Source organism: Suncus etruscus, chromosome X, assembly GCF_024139225.1.
Source record: "Suncus etruscus isolate mSunEtr1 chromosome X, mSunEtr1.pri.cur, whole genome shotgun sequence".
NCBI lineage: Eukaryota > Metazoa > Chordata > Mammalia > Eulipotyphla > Soricidae > Suncus > Suncus etruscus.
The window spans coordinates 103,766,874-103,782,675 of NC_064868.1; the positions used below are offsets into that span (position 1 = coordinate 103,766,874).

Below are 15,802 nucleotides of genomic sequence, written 5' to 3' on the forward strand. Positions count from 1 at the left end.
GGTATGTGCTTCCATTTCTGCATCTCCTCTCTTACTTCTTGGAGCAGAGTTTTATAGTTTTGTTTGTATAGGTCCTTCACATTTTTAGTCAAGTTGATTCCAAGATATTTGAGTTTGTGTGGCACTATTGTGAATGGGGTTGTTTTCTTAATGTCCATTTCTTCCTTTTTACTATTTGGTATATAGAAAGGCCATTGATTTTTTGTGTTAATTTTGTAGCCTGCCAACTTGCTCTATGAGTCTATTGTTTCTAGAAGCTTTTTTGTAGAGACTTTAGGGTTTTCTAGGTAGCGTATCATGTCATCTTCAAACAGCACGAACTTGACTTCTTCCTTTCCTATGTGGATTCCCTTGATATCTTTTTCTTGCTGAATTGCTATAGCGAGTACTTCCAGTGCTATGTTGAATAGGAGTGGTGAGAGAGGAGAGCCTTGTCTTGTGCCAGAATTTAGAGGAAAGGCTTTTAGTTTTTCTCCATTGAGGACAATATTTGCCTCTGGCTTGTGGTAGATGGCCTTAACTATATTGAGAAAGGTTGCTTCCATTCCCATCTTGCTGAGAGTTTTGATCAAGAATGAGTGTTGGACCTTATCAAATGCTTTTTATGCATCTATTGATATGATCATGTGATTTCTGGTTTTCTTGTTGATGTTGTGTATTATGTTAATAGATTTACAGATGTTAAACCATCCTTGCATTCCTGGATAAAACCTACTTGATCATAGTGGATGATCTTCTTAATGAGGCATTGAATCCTATTTTCCAGGATTTCTTTGAGGATCTTTGCATCTGTATTCATCAGCGATATTTGTCTGTAATTTTCTTTTCTTTTTTTTTTTTGTAGCATCTCTGTCTGGTTTAGGTATCAAGGTGATGTTGGCTTCATAAAAGCTATTTGGAAATGTTCCTGTTTTTTGATTTCAGGAAAGAATGTTGCCAGGTTTGGTAGAAGTTCCTCTTGAAAGGTTTGAAAGAATTCATTAGTAAATCCATCTGGGCCTGGACTTTTGTTTTTGGGCAGACATTTGATTACTGTCTTAATTTCCTCAATAGTGATGGGTGTGATTAGATATGCTACATCCTCTTCATTTAACCATGGAAGATTATGAGTTCAAGAATTTATCCATTTCTTCCAGGTTCTCATTTTTAGTGGCATAGAGTTTCTCAAAGTAGTTTCTGATTACCCTTTGGATCTCCACCATATCAGTAGTGATCTCTCCTTTTTCATTCCTAATATGAGTTATCAAGTTTCTCTCTCTTTCTTTGTTAGTTTTGCCAGTGGTCTATCAATCTTGTTTATTTTTTCAAAGAACCAACTTCTGCTTTCGTTGATCTTTTGCATTGTTTTTTTGGGTTTCCACTTCAATGATTTCTGCTCTCAGCTTTGTTATTTCCTTCTGTCTCCCTATTTTTGGTTACTTTTGTTGAGTACTTTCTAATTCTATGAGCTGCATCATTAAGCTATTCAGGTATGCCCCTTCTTCTTTCCTGATGTGTGCTTGAAAGCTATAAATTTTCCTCTCGGTACCTCTTTTGCTGTGTCCCATAGGTTCTGATAGTTTGTGTCTCCATTGTCATTTGTTTGTAGGAAGGTTTTGATTTCCTCTTTGATTTCATCTCGGACCCACTGGTTATTCAGTATTAGGCTGTTTAACTTCCAGGTATTAAAGTATTTCTTTTGTGTCCCTTTGTAGTTCACATATAATTTCAGGGCCTTGTGTTCAGCGAAGGTAGCCTACAAAATTTCTATCCTCTTGAAATTATGGAGGTATGTTTTATGTGCTAGCATGTAGTCTATCCTGGAGAATGTCCCATGTACATTAGAGAAGAATGTGTATCCAGGCTTCTGGGGGTGGAGTGTCCTATATATATCTACTAGGCCTCTTTCTTCCATTTATCTTTTCAGGTCTAGTATATTCTTGTTGGGTTTCAGTCTGGTTGACCTGTCAAGTGTTGACAGTGCCATGTTGAGATCTCCCACAATTATTGTGTTATTATTGATATTATTTTTCAGATTTGTCAACAATTTTATTAAATATTTTGCTGTCCCCTCATTCGGTGCATATATGTTTAGGAGAGTGATTTCTTCCTGCCATACGTATCTCTTGATTAATACAAAACGTCCATCTTTGTCCCTTACAACTTTCCTAAGTATAATGTTTGCATCATCTGATTTTAGTATGGCCACTCCAGCTTTTTTATGGGTGTTGTTTGCTTGGATGATTTTCCTCCAGCCTTTTATTTTGAGTCTATGTTTGTTCTGACTATTCAGGTGCGTTTCTTGTAGGCAGCAGAAGGTTGGATTGAGTTTTTGATCTATTTAGCCACTCTGTGTCTCTTAACTGGTGCATTTAGTTAATTGACATTGAGAGAAAGAATTGTCCTGGGAGTTGGTGCCATTTTTATATTGGAGTTTGGTGTGTCTGTTGGTCAGTCTTGTCTTAAAGTAGGCCATTCAGTTTTTCTTTTAAGAATGGTTTTGAGTCTGTAAAGTTTCTGAGCTGTTGTTTGTCTGTGAAACCATGTATTGTTCCTTCAATACTGAAACTGAGTTTTGCTGGGTGCAGTATTCTAGGCGAAGCATTTATTTCATTGAGTTTTGTCACTATGTCCCACCGCTGCCTTCTGGCCTTGAGTGTTTCCGGTGACAGGTCTACAGTTAATTTCAAGGATGTTCCCTTGAATGTAATTTCTCTTTTCAATCTAGCTGCTTTCAGAATTCTGTCTCTATCTGTGGGATTCGTCATTGTGACTAGGATTTGTCTTGGGGTGTTTTTTCTGGGGTTAGAGAATAACTTCTAACTAGTCACAGAAATCTATTTGCAATGTTCCTCAAACAAGAGAACCGGGATATGAATTAATGTAATAAAGAGAATGATTGTGTTGGGGCTGGCAAGGTGGTTCTAGAGATAAGGTGTCTGCCTTGCAAGCACTAGCCAAGGATTGACCACAGTTCAATCCCCTGGCATCCCATATGGTCCCCCCAAGCCAGGGGCAATTTCTGAGCGCTCAGCTAGGAGAAACCCTTGAGCATCAAATGAGTGTGGGCCGAAAAACCAAAAAAAAAAGAGAGAGAGAGAGAATGATTGTGACTGAATTGGAGGTCTTGAATGTGGGTTGAATGCAAGAATAAAGTTATAAAGGGTTACAGATGGATTTATAATAGAGAATGCAGTCCTGAGAATTCTTCCTACCCTCTAATTTCATGGATCCAGGATAAAGGCACTGTCAAATTCAAAGGAAATTTATGATTCATATAATTTTCCTTATTTAAAAAATAGAATAGAGAATTCTGAAGTTGTCTGGCAAATTATTAATACATTATATACATGCACAACCAAGAAGGTTAAGGAATTTTTATTATGTAAACATTTTATCAGTACAGAGAACTTTAAGGAGACTCGGGAAATTTTTCTGAAAATTCTTCATATTGACTATAACGAATCATATATTGATGCTGTTATGACTAGGAGGTCACACGTACACTTGGTTGTAGTGTTCACTTTTATCTAGAATACTTGCACATAGGCTTTCCAGAGTCATATTCTATTAAAGTGTTCTTGTACCTTCTGACTGTAGACAGCCACACTCCTGCCCACCCTTACTGTGGTGCTTTGTATCTTTCATTGCTTGAAAATCAAATCACATACTTTAATTGTGGTGCTTTCCCACACCTGCTATCATGGGCCATCGATCACACACTCAGTTTTGGATCGGGGTGCCAAAGAGCAGACTCTAGGGTCATGTTTGGCAGCACTGGAGAATCACATTCACACCATTAATCTCAAAAGGCAGGTATTTTTGTCAGACAATATATGATGTGTATAAGGATTCCTCAGCATCAGTAGTTCATTGAACAACCACCCAAAAAGTCACAGTGACCTTCCGTAGTAGAAATTTGGTAAAGCAGATTGAAATGTGGTTACTTTTGATTATTCTAAAACGATAATAAAATTAATAAATAAATAATAAATATTTTATATATATTATACAAATAATATTAAAATAAATAATAATAGGAGAACATCTCTTTTACAGATGATTCCAAATTCTCAGAAGCTGTACAGACTTTGCTCACCTGGATCGAACGAGGGGAGGTCAACCGTCGAAGTGCCAACAACTTCTACTCAATGATACAGTCAGCCAACAGCCACGTCCGCCGCCTGGTGAATGAGAAGGCTACCCATGAAAAAGACATGGAAAAAGCAAAGGAAAAATTCAAACAAGCTCTTTCTGGAATTCTTATTCAATGTGAGTAATAGAATTCTGGAAGCTTAGAGGGCCAATTAACCATTTTTTCTGCCCAAAGGTCCAGTGCCATCTTCACATTCCTTCCTCGGCACCTTGGTTTCTGCCTGTACGATGGTTTAAAGCTCCAGTTTAAATGCATATATGTGGGCACCTCATTTTTCCATTTTCCTCTGATATATCTACTTTCTTTCCTTAGAAACATTGATTGATGACTTGTAGTAACTGTACCATAGACATTGATATCTTGTAAGCATGCTATCATAACTTAGAACTATAACAAACATTTTTAGTGTTTTCCTCTCTGAAGAGGCCCACATTGTTCTCTCTTGTACACTTATTGTCATTTTCTGTTCTCAAATCTTTCTAAGTAAATTTCTTTTAATAAAAATTAATTTGGTTCCTTAAAATTTCTTAGAAAGGAACACTGATGAACTAGAGAAATAGTATAGCAGATAGAAGTACCTTGCATGTGGCCAGCATGTTAAATCCAGGCATCCTATATGTTCCCCTGAACACCACCAAGAATGATCCCTGAGCACAGAACCTGGGTGTGACCCAAAAAATAAAAAATGAACACTGATACCTATGCCCCAATTCTGTGCTTTTACTTTTGCAAGTCCTCAAGGCAATTAATTTTCAAGTAGGCTGAGGTGTAGAGTAAATTTGAGGGTATCATTGCTGAAGTTTAAAATGTAGCATTAGCTACTTTGCTTCAGATTTCACTCTTATTATCATGCAATGATTTTTTTAAGTTTTTATTTTTGGTGATAAATGTGACTATAAGGTGATTGAACGAAAACCAGATTTGGAATTTCATTGTTTTTGTTTTCAGTTTCCTTTCTAATACATTTCCTTTTCTGTCTTAAACACTGAAACAGGATGGAAACAACCAAAATGACTATTTTTTTCAAAATGACTATTTTTCAAAAAGAAAGAACAGTCCAACTATTTCTAAGGCCTCATAGTTGAGATCAATGAGAAAATTTCTCAAATAAAGTTTTTGATTATTAGAAAATTATATACTCAAATCTTTTTTGATGGATAGGGCCTCAGAGTTCCCAGAATCTACTCTCAACAATACTTGCCCAGCCAAACTGACTGATTCAATACAGGGACCTGAATATAGAGAGCTGCCAGGGCTCTAGAAAATGGGGATGCACTAGGAACACCCCATTGGTACTCAAGGGGCCAATCAGTTACAAGAGGGGTCATAATTGGAATCTACCCTGACCTCTGAGCCATCTCCACAACCTGTACTCATATTTTTTCTTTTCAGTGTTTGAATTCTACCTAACTCTGCTCAGGGCTTACTCCAGGCTCTGCACAAAGGGATAACTTAGCAGACCATATGCAGTGCAGGGACAGATTACCTCTGCTGCATTCAAGTTCAATGCCTTACCCGCTGTACAATCTCTTTGGTCCCTGCACTTTAAGTTATAAACTGTTTCCACCGTAGAATAAAGGTAATTTTTTGGCTTTGCTTCTTAGCAATTATGGCCTATTCTTCTCAGAGCTGATATCTGATATTTGACTCATATACAGTTGGGAATAAGGAGAAGTCATTTTATTTTCCATTTTATTTTGAAAGAATATATTAGCCTGCAATGCAGGAGGAAAAAATCATATGTTTTAGAACTACAGAATAAGTTGAAAAGGTGAGCAGCATGAGGCTTGACAATATGGACCACTCATTAGGCATAATCAGGGCTGTAAAAAATCAAACTTATGGAACATTTTAACTTGGAAAACAATGTGGCAGTCTATCTTCCTTCCATTTTTTGTTCAAAAAGTCATATTTAAATGTCCCAACTCTTGACCTTCTCTACAACCCTCAAGTGTCTGTACACATTTCTCTATTTTACATTTTAAGAAACTCTGAAAAAATGTCTCTAGAGCTACACTTACACCAAATCCTTCCTTAGAGCATCATCCTCCAGTCAACATGCCGAATTGTACTTAGATTCTATTTATATGGGACTTAAATTTGACAGTGCTGGTTAAACAGTTCTCAAGATTACCAAATAACTATATTCTGTTGAAGTGAGAAGCGTTCCTTTGGAAGAGTCAGTTTATGAAGGAAGCCTTCAGTCCAAGGATATTTTTAACATCACAAAATGTTTAGCATGAAGTCAAATCACCTGACAACATTTCACGCAAATTTTACATGTTCTTAAAAATAAGTCTTCCATGACATCTCATTATTAAAGAACTCTAGCTCAATCTAGTCCAAGGATCTTAATACTCCTCATTGTTCACCTTAAGGTTGTACAGGGTCAGTAATACTAAGTCACACTCACCATAGCACTTACCTCTTCTACCTGAATGAACACAGACTGCCTGTCATTGGATCAGAGCCATAGTACTGTGGGAAAGGTATTTGCTTTGCATGCACCCAACTTGGATTCGATCCCTGGCATCTCGTATGCCTGAGCATTACCAAGAGTAATTTCTGAGTGCCAAGCCAGAAATAATCTCTGAGTATTTCTGGGTATGGGCAAAAAACACAAACAAATAAATGAACTTTAGTCACCATCTTACCCCAAACTTTCTTGAGTTCACTTTCTTTGTGCACTATTATCTCTGCTGTTGAGATAAATACCTGATACTCAGGTATCCAGTGTATGTGTAGTCCTAGAGACATTTTTCAGAGTTTCTTAAAGTGTCAAATAGAGAGATAGGTACCCTGATACTCAGAGCATTTTCAATGCTCTGAGCACAGCCTTCGCCTACCAATGTTACTTGGAGATGATACAACAAACCTGATGGTTTTTCTTATTTCTTTTCTCTTTTGCCATGTATGGATGATACCCGACCTGATTCAACTGCTGATCTGACTCTACAGTTGAGCAGATAGTAGCTGTGTATCATTCCGCTTCCAAGCAAAAGGCATGGGACCACTTTACAAAGGCCCAGCGTAAAAACATCAGCGTTTGGTGCAAACAAGCTGAGGTTGGTAAATTTTCACTCTATCTGGTAGCCCCTCCAGGGGACAATTTCTTTCTTTAACAAGGTATTGATTTGGAGTTTAGCCAGAATTAAACTGTGTCAAGCTCCCATGGTCGCAACAAGGTCCTAATGAAACACTAAGTTGTGTTCTACAGCCTGTCACTATGTCCAGACCACCTGCTGCCCAATGGGTAATAAATGTACACGTACTGTCTTGAATGCATTCTGCTAGTTGAAAACCTTAGTAGTGAAAATGAAGTTTACTTCTCTAAGCTATACTGTTGAGTATAACAGTAATTACTGACCTGATCAGTAATATTAACACTGTCTTAACCTTTATACGAGAGTCTTAAGAATTCAACCCAAAAGTCTCTGATATTACAAGGGAACATTAATATATCTAAGTTTATTATATCAAGCCTGTTCAGTTCTGTTTATAGGCTATAGCCATAAAGATATCAGAGGACTCTAGTTTCAAATTTTAATACATACCTCTCCACTCCTGTAACATGATTAGCACAATTCTGAAATGTCTGATGTGAGTGTGTTTCTATTCCCAATCTGAGATACAAACCAAGATTTTTTTGAGATCTGCCTTTGGAATGGTTCCATATGGTCTTCAAATTCCTCTGTTCTTGCAGGAACAGCCCTGACACTTGGTCAGCATGGGAAATGCCTTTTTCACTCTGTTGCTGAATTCTCTTTGCTAGTCTGATAGTATTGCTATCATACCTACCAGAAAAGGTTGTCATATTCCTTAACATTTAAATAGCATTTGTAAGAGATTTATATTTTATAAAGCACTTTCACATTGGTAATCTCTACCTACATGTGCTTTCTATAGATATGTAGTAGAAAGAACATTGAACTTGGAGGCAGACATGAATCCAGATCTCAGCTCTGACAATGAGCAAGTTATTAAATTTTTCTCATGCTCTTATTTCTTTATATATAAATTGGAGCAAAGGATGAAGACAGTTTTATGGGATTAAACCAGATAGGAGATATGAGACCATTCATAAAATCTAAGTGCTGTGTAAGTAATATGTTGTTTTATTTTCATTTATCATATGACTATAGTATTCATGTTTGGCATGTGAGGAAAATGAGTCACGTGTTTATACACAAAGTACACAGCTAAAAGTGTACTTATACTCAAGAAAAGAAATTTTTACTGTAGGCTCTGGTAAAAATTGCCTTGTGATTTTGAGTAAGCAAATCTTTTGTCTTCCTAAGTTTCTTCATATATTCTGTCTTTATGAGAATATATGACAGAGTGGCTAACAAGGATTTGGCTGGTTAGTTTCTGTTTCTCATGGTTTTTAACTGGTTGTAAAGTGACCTTGAGCCATGAATTCTGGCACAGCAAAGAGTTCTAAGAATATCATGAGAGAACTCACTAAAAACATATCTTTTGATACACAAAGAATTGTGAAAAACCAGTAACATTTTTCTAAAATTTTAAGACTTATTTTAGGCACCATAACTTATAATTCTGTTAAGGGTAGGGTTGCATATAATTGTTTAAAAAAACAAACAAGCAAAGCTATTTACTTGTGATAGCACAACTTGATTTTGGAATCCCAGTGCTATTTTATATTTTTGCATGTCAGCAAACACAATTCAACATATCAATTCTAACATTTACTGGATACACACTGTTTCAGGCCTTACGATATTCAAGGCAGGGTTAGATGGTCTTTAAAATGGTAAAACAGAATTGATCCAAAGGAGGAGTACCATTTAATAGCTCTAGAGTTTTTACTTCAGAAGAATAAAGATTTAGATAAAAAATGCTTGGTACGGTTTACCATGGTATAATAACAAGGTTAATTATTTATTTTATTTTTTTATTATTTATCTTTCTTTGTTTGTGTTTCTCCCTGAGGGGCTGGAAGAACTTGCTCAAACAGCCCTTCCCTTTATGTAAAACCCTAATGTGCAATATGGCCTTTTGGTAGAAGGGAAAGTGCTGCTGGTTGTATCACTGACTTGTCTAGGCCACAAACCTTTCCCAAATAATTTTGCAATAAGATCTTTATGAATAGGTTCTTCGTCAGGGTTCTCTGCAGTTATGTCAAGCATATATACCTAGAGGGTATGTGCTGTCATAGATCATCATCATGTTTTAGTTCCAGAATGAACCACATACATGACTCTAGTTCCAATGAACTATAACATATAATAGCATAGGCACTTAATAGGCTGTACTCTATAATGAAGCTTGTGTCATTACATCCTGTATTTCTTGCTGACACAACAGTAAATTGCATGACAGTGTATTTCTCAGAACATATCCCTGTGAAAAAGTAAGGCATGAGAATATTTGAGTTTAACTGTGTCCTCTAATAAAAAACTGTGTCCTCTATAAAGACAGCTGTGCCAGGGAGTTGGACATCTCTTCTGGCCTGTAAGAATGAAGGGCTTTGTACACCATCACCTAACATTACAACAGACCTTAACACAGTGACAAGTATGAAATACATAGCCAAAGTGATTTGTCATGAGTTATACATTGCATGGTGTGTGTTATATTTTGTAGAATTAACCCCCTCAATTGCTTCCTGAATATTAGATTGGACTAAATGATGTTTAACTTTAAGGATTATTGAATAGCAAAGTTACTGAGAGTAAGACAGAGCCAATTGCCTACCTCACCCTGCTACTTTATTCCTTAAAAGACCTCCCTTACTTTATACTGGTGCCTTTTCAAAATATGGGCTTTTACCTCAGCCTCCTTTCACTTGATCGCAGGCAAATATTTAGACTGAAAGGAGTTATACTGTGGAAAGTGACAAACTATCATCTCAACCAGGGGCTGCCTACAAGCACCTCATTGAGAATCAGAGAGAGTGTTCAATAAATTAATCAAATCAGTTGGCTTTTTTCTTTACCAGAGCATTAAAGCTACAACTGATAAATCAAGCATTCTTCAACATAAATTTCTGGCATTTAACTTTTTTAATCAGTTGCCTCTGGAAACAAAGCACTAGGTGGCCCTCCTCTTGTCACAGAGCATCTGGTCCTTGTCTTATAGCCATCCTTTTTGCAGGATCCAAACCTCTTCTGCTCTAATAAAAAGAGGTGCTAGAGGAATAGGGGGATTGTTTAAAGGCAGAAGTTCAAGAATCTTAGGGACTCTCTTTGGTAGTATATATCAAGCAGGTAAGTTTGCAGATGCACCTTTTTAGTGGTTGACTTTCCTCATGTATATGTGTGTGTGGCTGAAAAAAATTAGATCTGATAACAGGAGAATACTGAAGTACCTCCTTTACTGAAAATTAGTTTCTACTTTACTGACAAATCTATGTGTTGTAGGCTCTCTTTTCCATAGTCACTTAAAACCTACATATTTATCTCATTGAAAATCTAGTCTAGGTTAAAAAGTTTGATGGTACTTAGAAACATAGCTATTGTAATGGCTGTTAGAGTGTCTCCTCCCTATTAGGTTTTATACCATTGGACTGGGCAAGGAGCTTAATAATTACTAGCATTCTCATCAGAGGAAATACTATGGTTGTTAAAATAACTTTCTAGAGGGCAGGAGCTATAGTATAGCTGGTAGGGCATTTGCCTTGCATGCAGCCAACCCAGGTTCTATCCCCAGCCTATACTTCCTGAGGCCACCAAGAGTAATTCTTGATAGCACAGCTAGGAGTAACCCTGAGCACCACCAGTTATGGACCAAAAACCTTAATCAGTTAATTAACTTTCTTGATTTACTATTTACTATTCCAAATTCTGCGAACTACATGTCCTTTGTTTAGGATCCATTTTCATTAACAACAGTTATTAGCTTTAAGTCACCAAAATGCATATTAATATAACTCAAATCAACCTCATCCATTTCCCTTATGTATCATCTAACTGATTTTTATTTATCATCTATATTTGTGTTCCTTTCATTGTGTTAAATCAGCATTAAATCAAAATGTGTTGAATCTATTTCTCTATCTTTTGCCCATTTTCATATTTTTATATAATTCCTTCCTACCAAACACCCTGCTAATATTGAAAGTCTGGATATGAACAATTTTATTACACCCTTAATAAGAGAATTTTATTTTCTTATCATCACATTCCTATCATATTACATGAATAAAATAAAGCCCATATAAATTGTTCTGAGATAAATAATGTGTGATGATTTGTGATTTGCTTACTTTACAATAAATCAAAAATAGCAGCTTGTACAAGAGTGATTTCATGCATTTTCCTCCATATTGGATTTCAAGTCTATCTATTACATATCATTGTGTGATTCTCTAAACTTCAGGGGAAAATGTCCATTCAAGACATGAAGTCATTATAATTTATTTTTCGAAATCATTAATATTTTGCCTTTTTTTAAGAAATCACAGGCTAGGGCCGGAGCAATAGCACAAAAGTAGGTTGTTTGCCTTGCATACAGTTGATCTAGGATGGACCTTGGTTTGATCCTGCAGCCTATCTAGGACAGACCTCGGTTCAATCCCCCGGTGTCCATATGGTCCCCTGAGCCAGGAGCCATTTCTGAGCGCATATCCAGAAGTAACCCCTGACCATCACAGGGTGTAGTCCAAAAAGCAAATAAATAAATAAATAAATAAATAAACAAATAAATAAATCACAAGCTGAAAAGTGATGTAAAAACTCAAGGAGGCCCCATTAAGATCATCCACTACGATCAAGTAGGTTTCATCCCAGGAATGCAAGAATGGTTTAACATCGTAAATCTATCAACATAATACACAACATCAACAACAAGAAAAATAGAAATCACATGATCATATCAATAGATGCAGAGAAAGCATTTGATAAGGTCCAACACTCATTCTTGATCAAAACTCTCAGCAAGATGAGAATGGAAGGAACCTTTCTCAATATAGTTAAGGCCATCTACCACAAGCCAGAGGCAAATATTGTCCTCAATGGAGAAAAACTAAAAGCCTTTCCTCTAAATTCTGGCACAAGACAAGGCTGTCCTCTCTCACCACTCCTATTCAACATAGCACTGGAAGTACTCGCTATAGCGATTAGGAAGAAAAAGATATCAAGGGAATCCAGATAGGAAAGGAAGAAGTCAAGTTCTTGCTGCTTGCAGATGACATGATACTCTACCTAGAAAACCATAAAGTCTCTACTAAAAAGCTTCTAGAAACAATAAACTCATATAGCAAGGTGGCAGGCTACAAAATTAACACACAAAAATCAATGGCCTTTCTATACACCAAATAGTAATAAGGAAGAAATGGGCATTAAGAAAACAACCTCTTTCATAATAGTGCCACACAAACTCAAATATCTTGGAATCAACTTGACTAAAAATGTGAAGGACCTATACAAACAAAACTATAAAACTCTGCTTCAAGAAATAAGAGAGGACACGCGGAAATGGAAGCACATACCTTGCTCATGGATTGGCAGGATTAACATCATTAAAATGGCAATACTCCCCAAAGCATTGTACAGATTTAATGTGATCCCACTAAAGATACCCATGACATTCTTCAATGAAGTGGATCAGGCACTTTTGAAATTCATTTGGAACAATAAACACCCTAGAATAGCTAAAGCAATCATTGGGAAAAAGAATATGGGAGGAATTACTTTCCCCAACTTTAAACTGTACTACAAAGCAATAGTTATCAAAACAGCATGGTATTGGAATAAAGACAGGCCCTCAGATCAGTGGAATAAGCTTGAATACTCAGAGAATGTTCCCCAGACATACAATCACCTAATTTTTGATAAAGGAGCAAGAAATTCTAAATGGAGCAAAGAAAGCCTCTTCAGCAATGCTGTTGGCACAACTGGCTAGCCACTTACAAAAAATTGAACTTAGACCCCCAGCTAACATCATGTATGAAGGTTAAATCCAAATGGATGAAAGACCTTGATATCAGACTCGAAATCATAAGATACATAGAACAACACGTAGGTAAAACACTCCAGGACATTGAGTCTAAAGGCATCTTCAAAGAGGAAACTGCACTCTCCAAGCAAGTGAAAGCAGAGATTAACAGATGGGAATATATTAAACTGAGAAGCTTCTGCACCTCAAAAGAAATAGCGCCCAGGATACAAGAGCCCCCCACTGAGTGGGAAAAACTATTCACTCAATGCCCATCAGATAAGGAGCTAACCTCCAAAATATACAAGGCACTGACAGAACTTTACAAGAAAAAAACATCTAATCCCATCAAAAATGAGGAGAAGAAATGGACAGACACTTGACAAAGAAGAAATACAAATGGCCAAAAGACACATGAAAAAATGCTCCACATCACTAATCATCAGGGAGATGCAAATCAAAACAACTATGAGGTACCACCTCACACCTCAGAGATTGGCACACATCACAAAGAATGAGAACAAGTAGTGTTGGCAGGGATGTGGAGAGAAAGAAACTCTTATCCACTGCTGGTGGGAATGCTGTCTAGTTCAACCTTTATGGAAAGCAATATGAAGATTCCTCCAAAAACTGGAAATCGAGCTCCCATATGACCCAGCTACACCACTCCCAGGAATATACCGTAGGAACACAAAAATACATTACAAAAATTCCTTCCTTCCACCTATATTCATTGCAGCACTATTTACCATAGCAAGACTCTGGAAACAGCCAATATACTGTTCAACAGATGAATGGCTAAAGAAACTGTGGTACATATACACTATGGAATATTATGTCAGGAGAGATGAAATCATGAAATTTTCCTATACATGGATGTACATGGAATCTATTATGCTTAGTGAAATAAGTCAGAGAGAGAGAAAGACACAGAATGGTCTCACTCATCTATGGGTTTTAAGAAAAATGAAAGACATTCTTGCAATAACAACTTTCAGACATGAAAGGAAAAGAGCTGGAAATTAACAGCTCACCCCATGAAGCTGACCACAAAGAGGGATGAGTTTAGTTAGAGAAATAACTACATTTTGAACTCTCCTAATAATGAGAATGTACAAGGGAAATAGAAAGCCTGTCTAGAGTACAGGCGGGGGTTGGGTGGGGAGGAGGGAGATTTGGGACATTGGTGATGGGAATGTTGCACTGGTGATGGGTGGTGTTCTTTACATGACTGAAACCCAAACACAATCATGTATGTAATAAAGTTGTTTAAATAAAAAAGAACTCAAGGAGGCCTATATTATCCTTTTCATGTGAATTTTCAGGGATGTGACCTAGAAGTTTCAGGTGAAGTCATACAAATGTGCATAATAAGTAGTTAGTGGAATTACATGTTCCTGCCCAGTTTTTGTTTTAACACTAGAACCAAATATTAGAATGGGAAATTAGGCACATTAGGGAGACAATTTTTTCCCATTTGCCTGCATATCAGTAGTCCAAAGTCTTCCTCCTGCCCTTATCTAGTGAATGCCTTCTTTTAGCCCTTCATTTCCAAAGTATTTCCTAAATATCTATTTGGCTTCTGGATATGGAGCTTTTTTGATCCAATGAATAACCGAAAACAGACACCTTAGCTACTAAGAGTTTCCATGGTAAGGTTTTGAAAGAATTATAATCTTGAACTGAGAGATCAACAGACTAAGGCTTATACTTTGTGTGCTGGAACCCCAGGTTAAATCCAAACAACCCTATAATCACTACAGTCACCATCACTATGTACCTCCAGGAATCTAGCAATTAGCCAGACACTTTTGGCTACAGTCCAAACAAAAATAATTAAAATCTTACTTCCATTACTCAGGGGTATTCTAATATAAAAAATGTTTCCCAGGGTCAGAAGAGATACTAAAGCATGTAGGGCATTTGCCTTGCAAGCAGCCAACTGGGTTTGTTCCTGGCATCCCATATGGTCCCCCAGCATGCCAAGAGTGATTCCTGAGCACAGTCAGGAGTGACCCTTGAGACCAAACCAAATAAATAAAATAAAAATATAAATGTTCCACATACATTAGAATGGCACCCTAGAATTTGCCTTCAAGAGCTAATACGGGCCTTTGTTTCTCTATAGCTAAGAAGAATTGTCTAGTGGTTATAGTGCTCTACATTGCGAGTTTGCCTGCATGACTAAATAGTTTTTTATTTTTATTGCTTTATTCAAACACCCTAATTTACAATAATTCATAATACATTTGTTTCTGGCATTCCATGAGCCAATACCAATCCCATCTCCAGTATAAGATTCCCTCCATTATCCCTGGTTTTCCACCCATTCCCATGTTTGCCTCCTTGGCAGACATGAAATAATATACTTTATATTGCTTGTTTACAACTTAGTGGTAATGAAATTATTTAGAAAACCTCAGCAAAAAATTGTGAAAATTGTTATATTTCACAATGGGGTCATAAATTGTCTGAAGCTTTAATAAGCTATTTGTTGCTAGTTGATTGTTCAGTGTTACTGTTTTGTTTGTTACCCTTAGATGGCTTCTACTTTGACATAGAATTTGGTCTGTTCCTACTGAGGTGTCAGTACTAAAATTTTGGAGATGTCACGTAGCTACATATATGCAGCTGCACAATCCAGAAACTTCAGTTTCTGTGGCTGACGTGGCTTCAACTATAGGGCATATCTGTGACTGTTGCAGCTTCTCGAAGTATGAAAGATCAGGAGAGAAGCAGCTTGCATTTACTCCTAGAAGACCTTCAAGTTCT

The 15,802-nt window shown here is 36.9% G+C and overlaps 1 protein-coding gene across 1 annotated transcript in view; it reads left to right on the forward strand.

The window, feature by feature from the left end:
• ENOX2 (ecto-NOX disulfide-thiol exchanger 2) overlaps positions 1–15,802 on the forward strand; it is a 257,188-nt gene that overhangs the window by 165,494 nt on the left and 75,892 nt on the right. The window contains exons 7-8 of the mRNA XM_049766997.1: positions 4,039–4,251; positions 7,094–7,200. Of these exons, the coding sequence (XP_049622954.1) occupies positions 4,039–4,251; positions 7,094–7,200 (320 nt within the window). The remainder of the gene's footprint in view (positions 1–4,038; positions 4,252–7,093; positions 7,201–15,802) is intronic.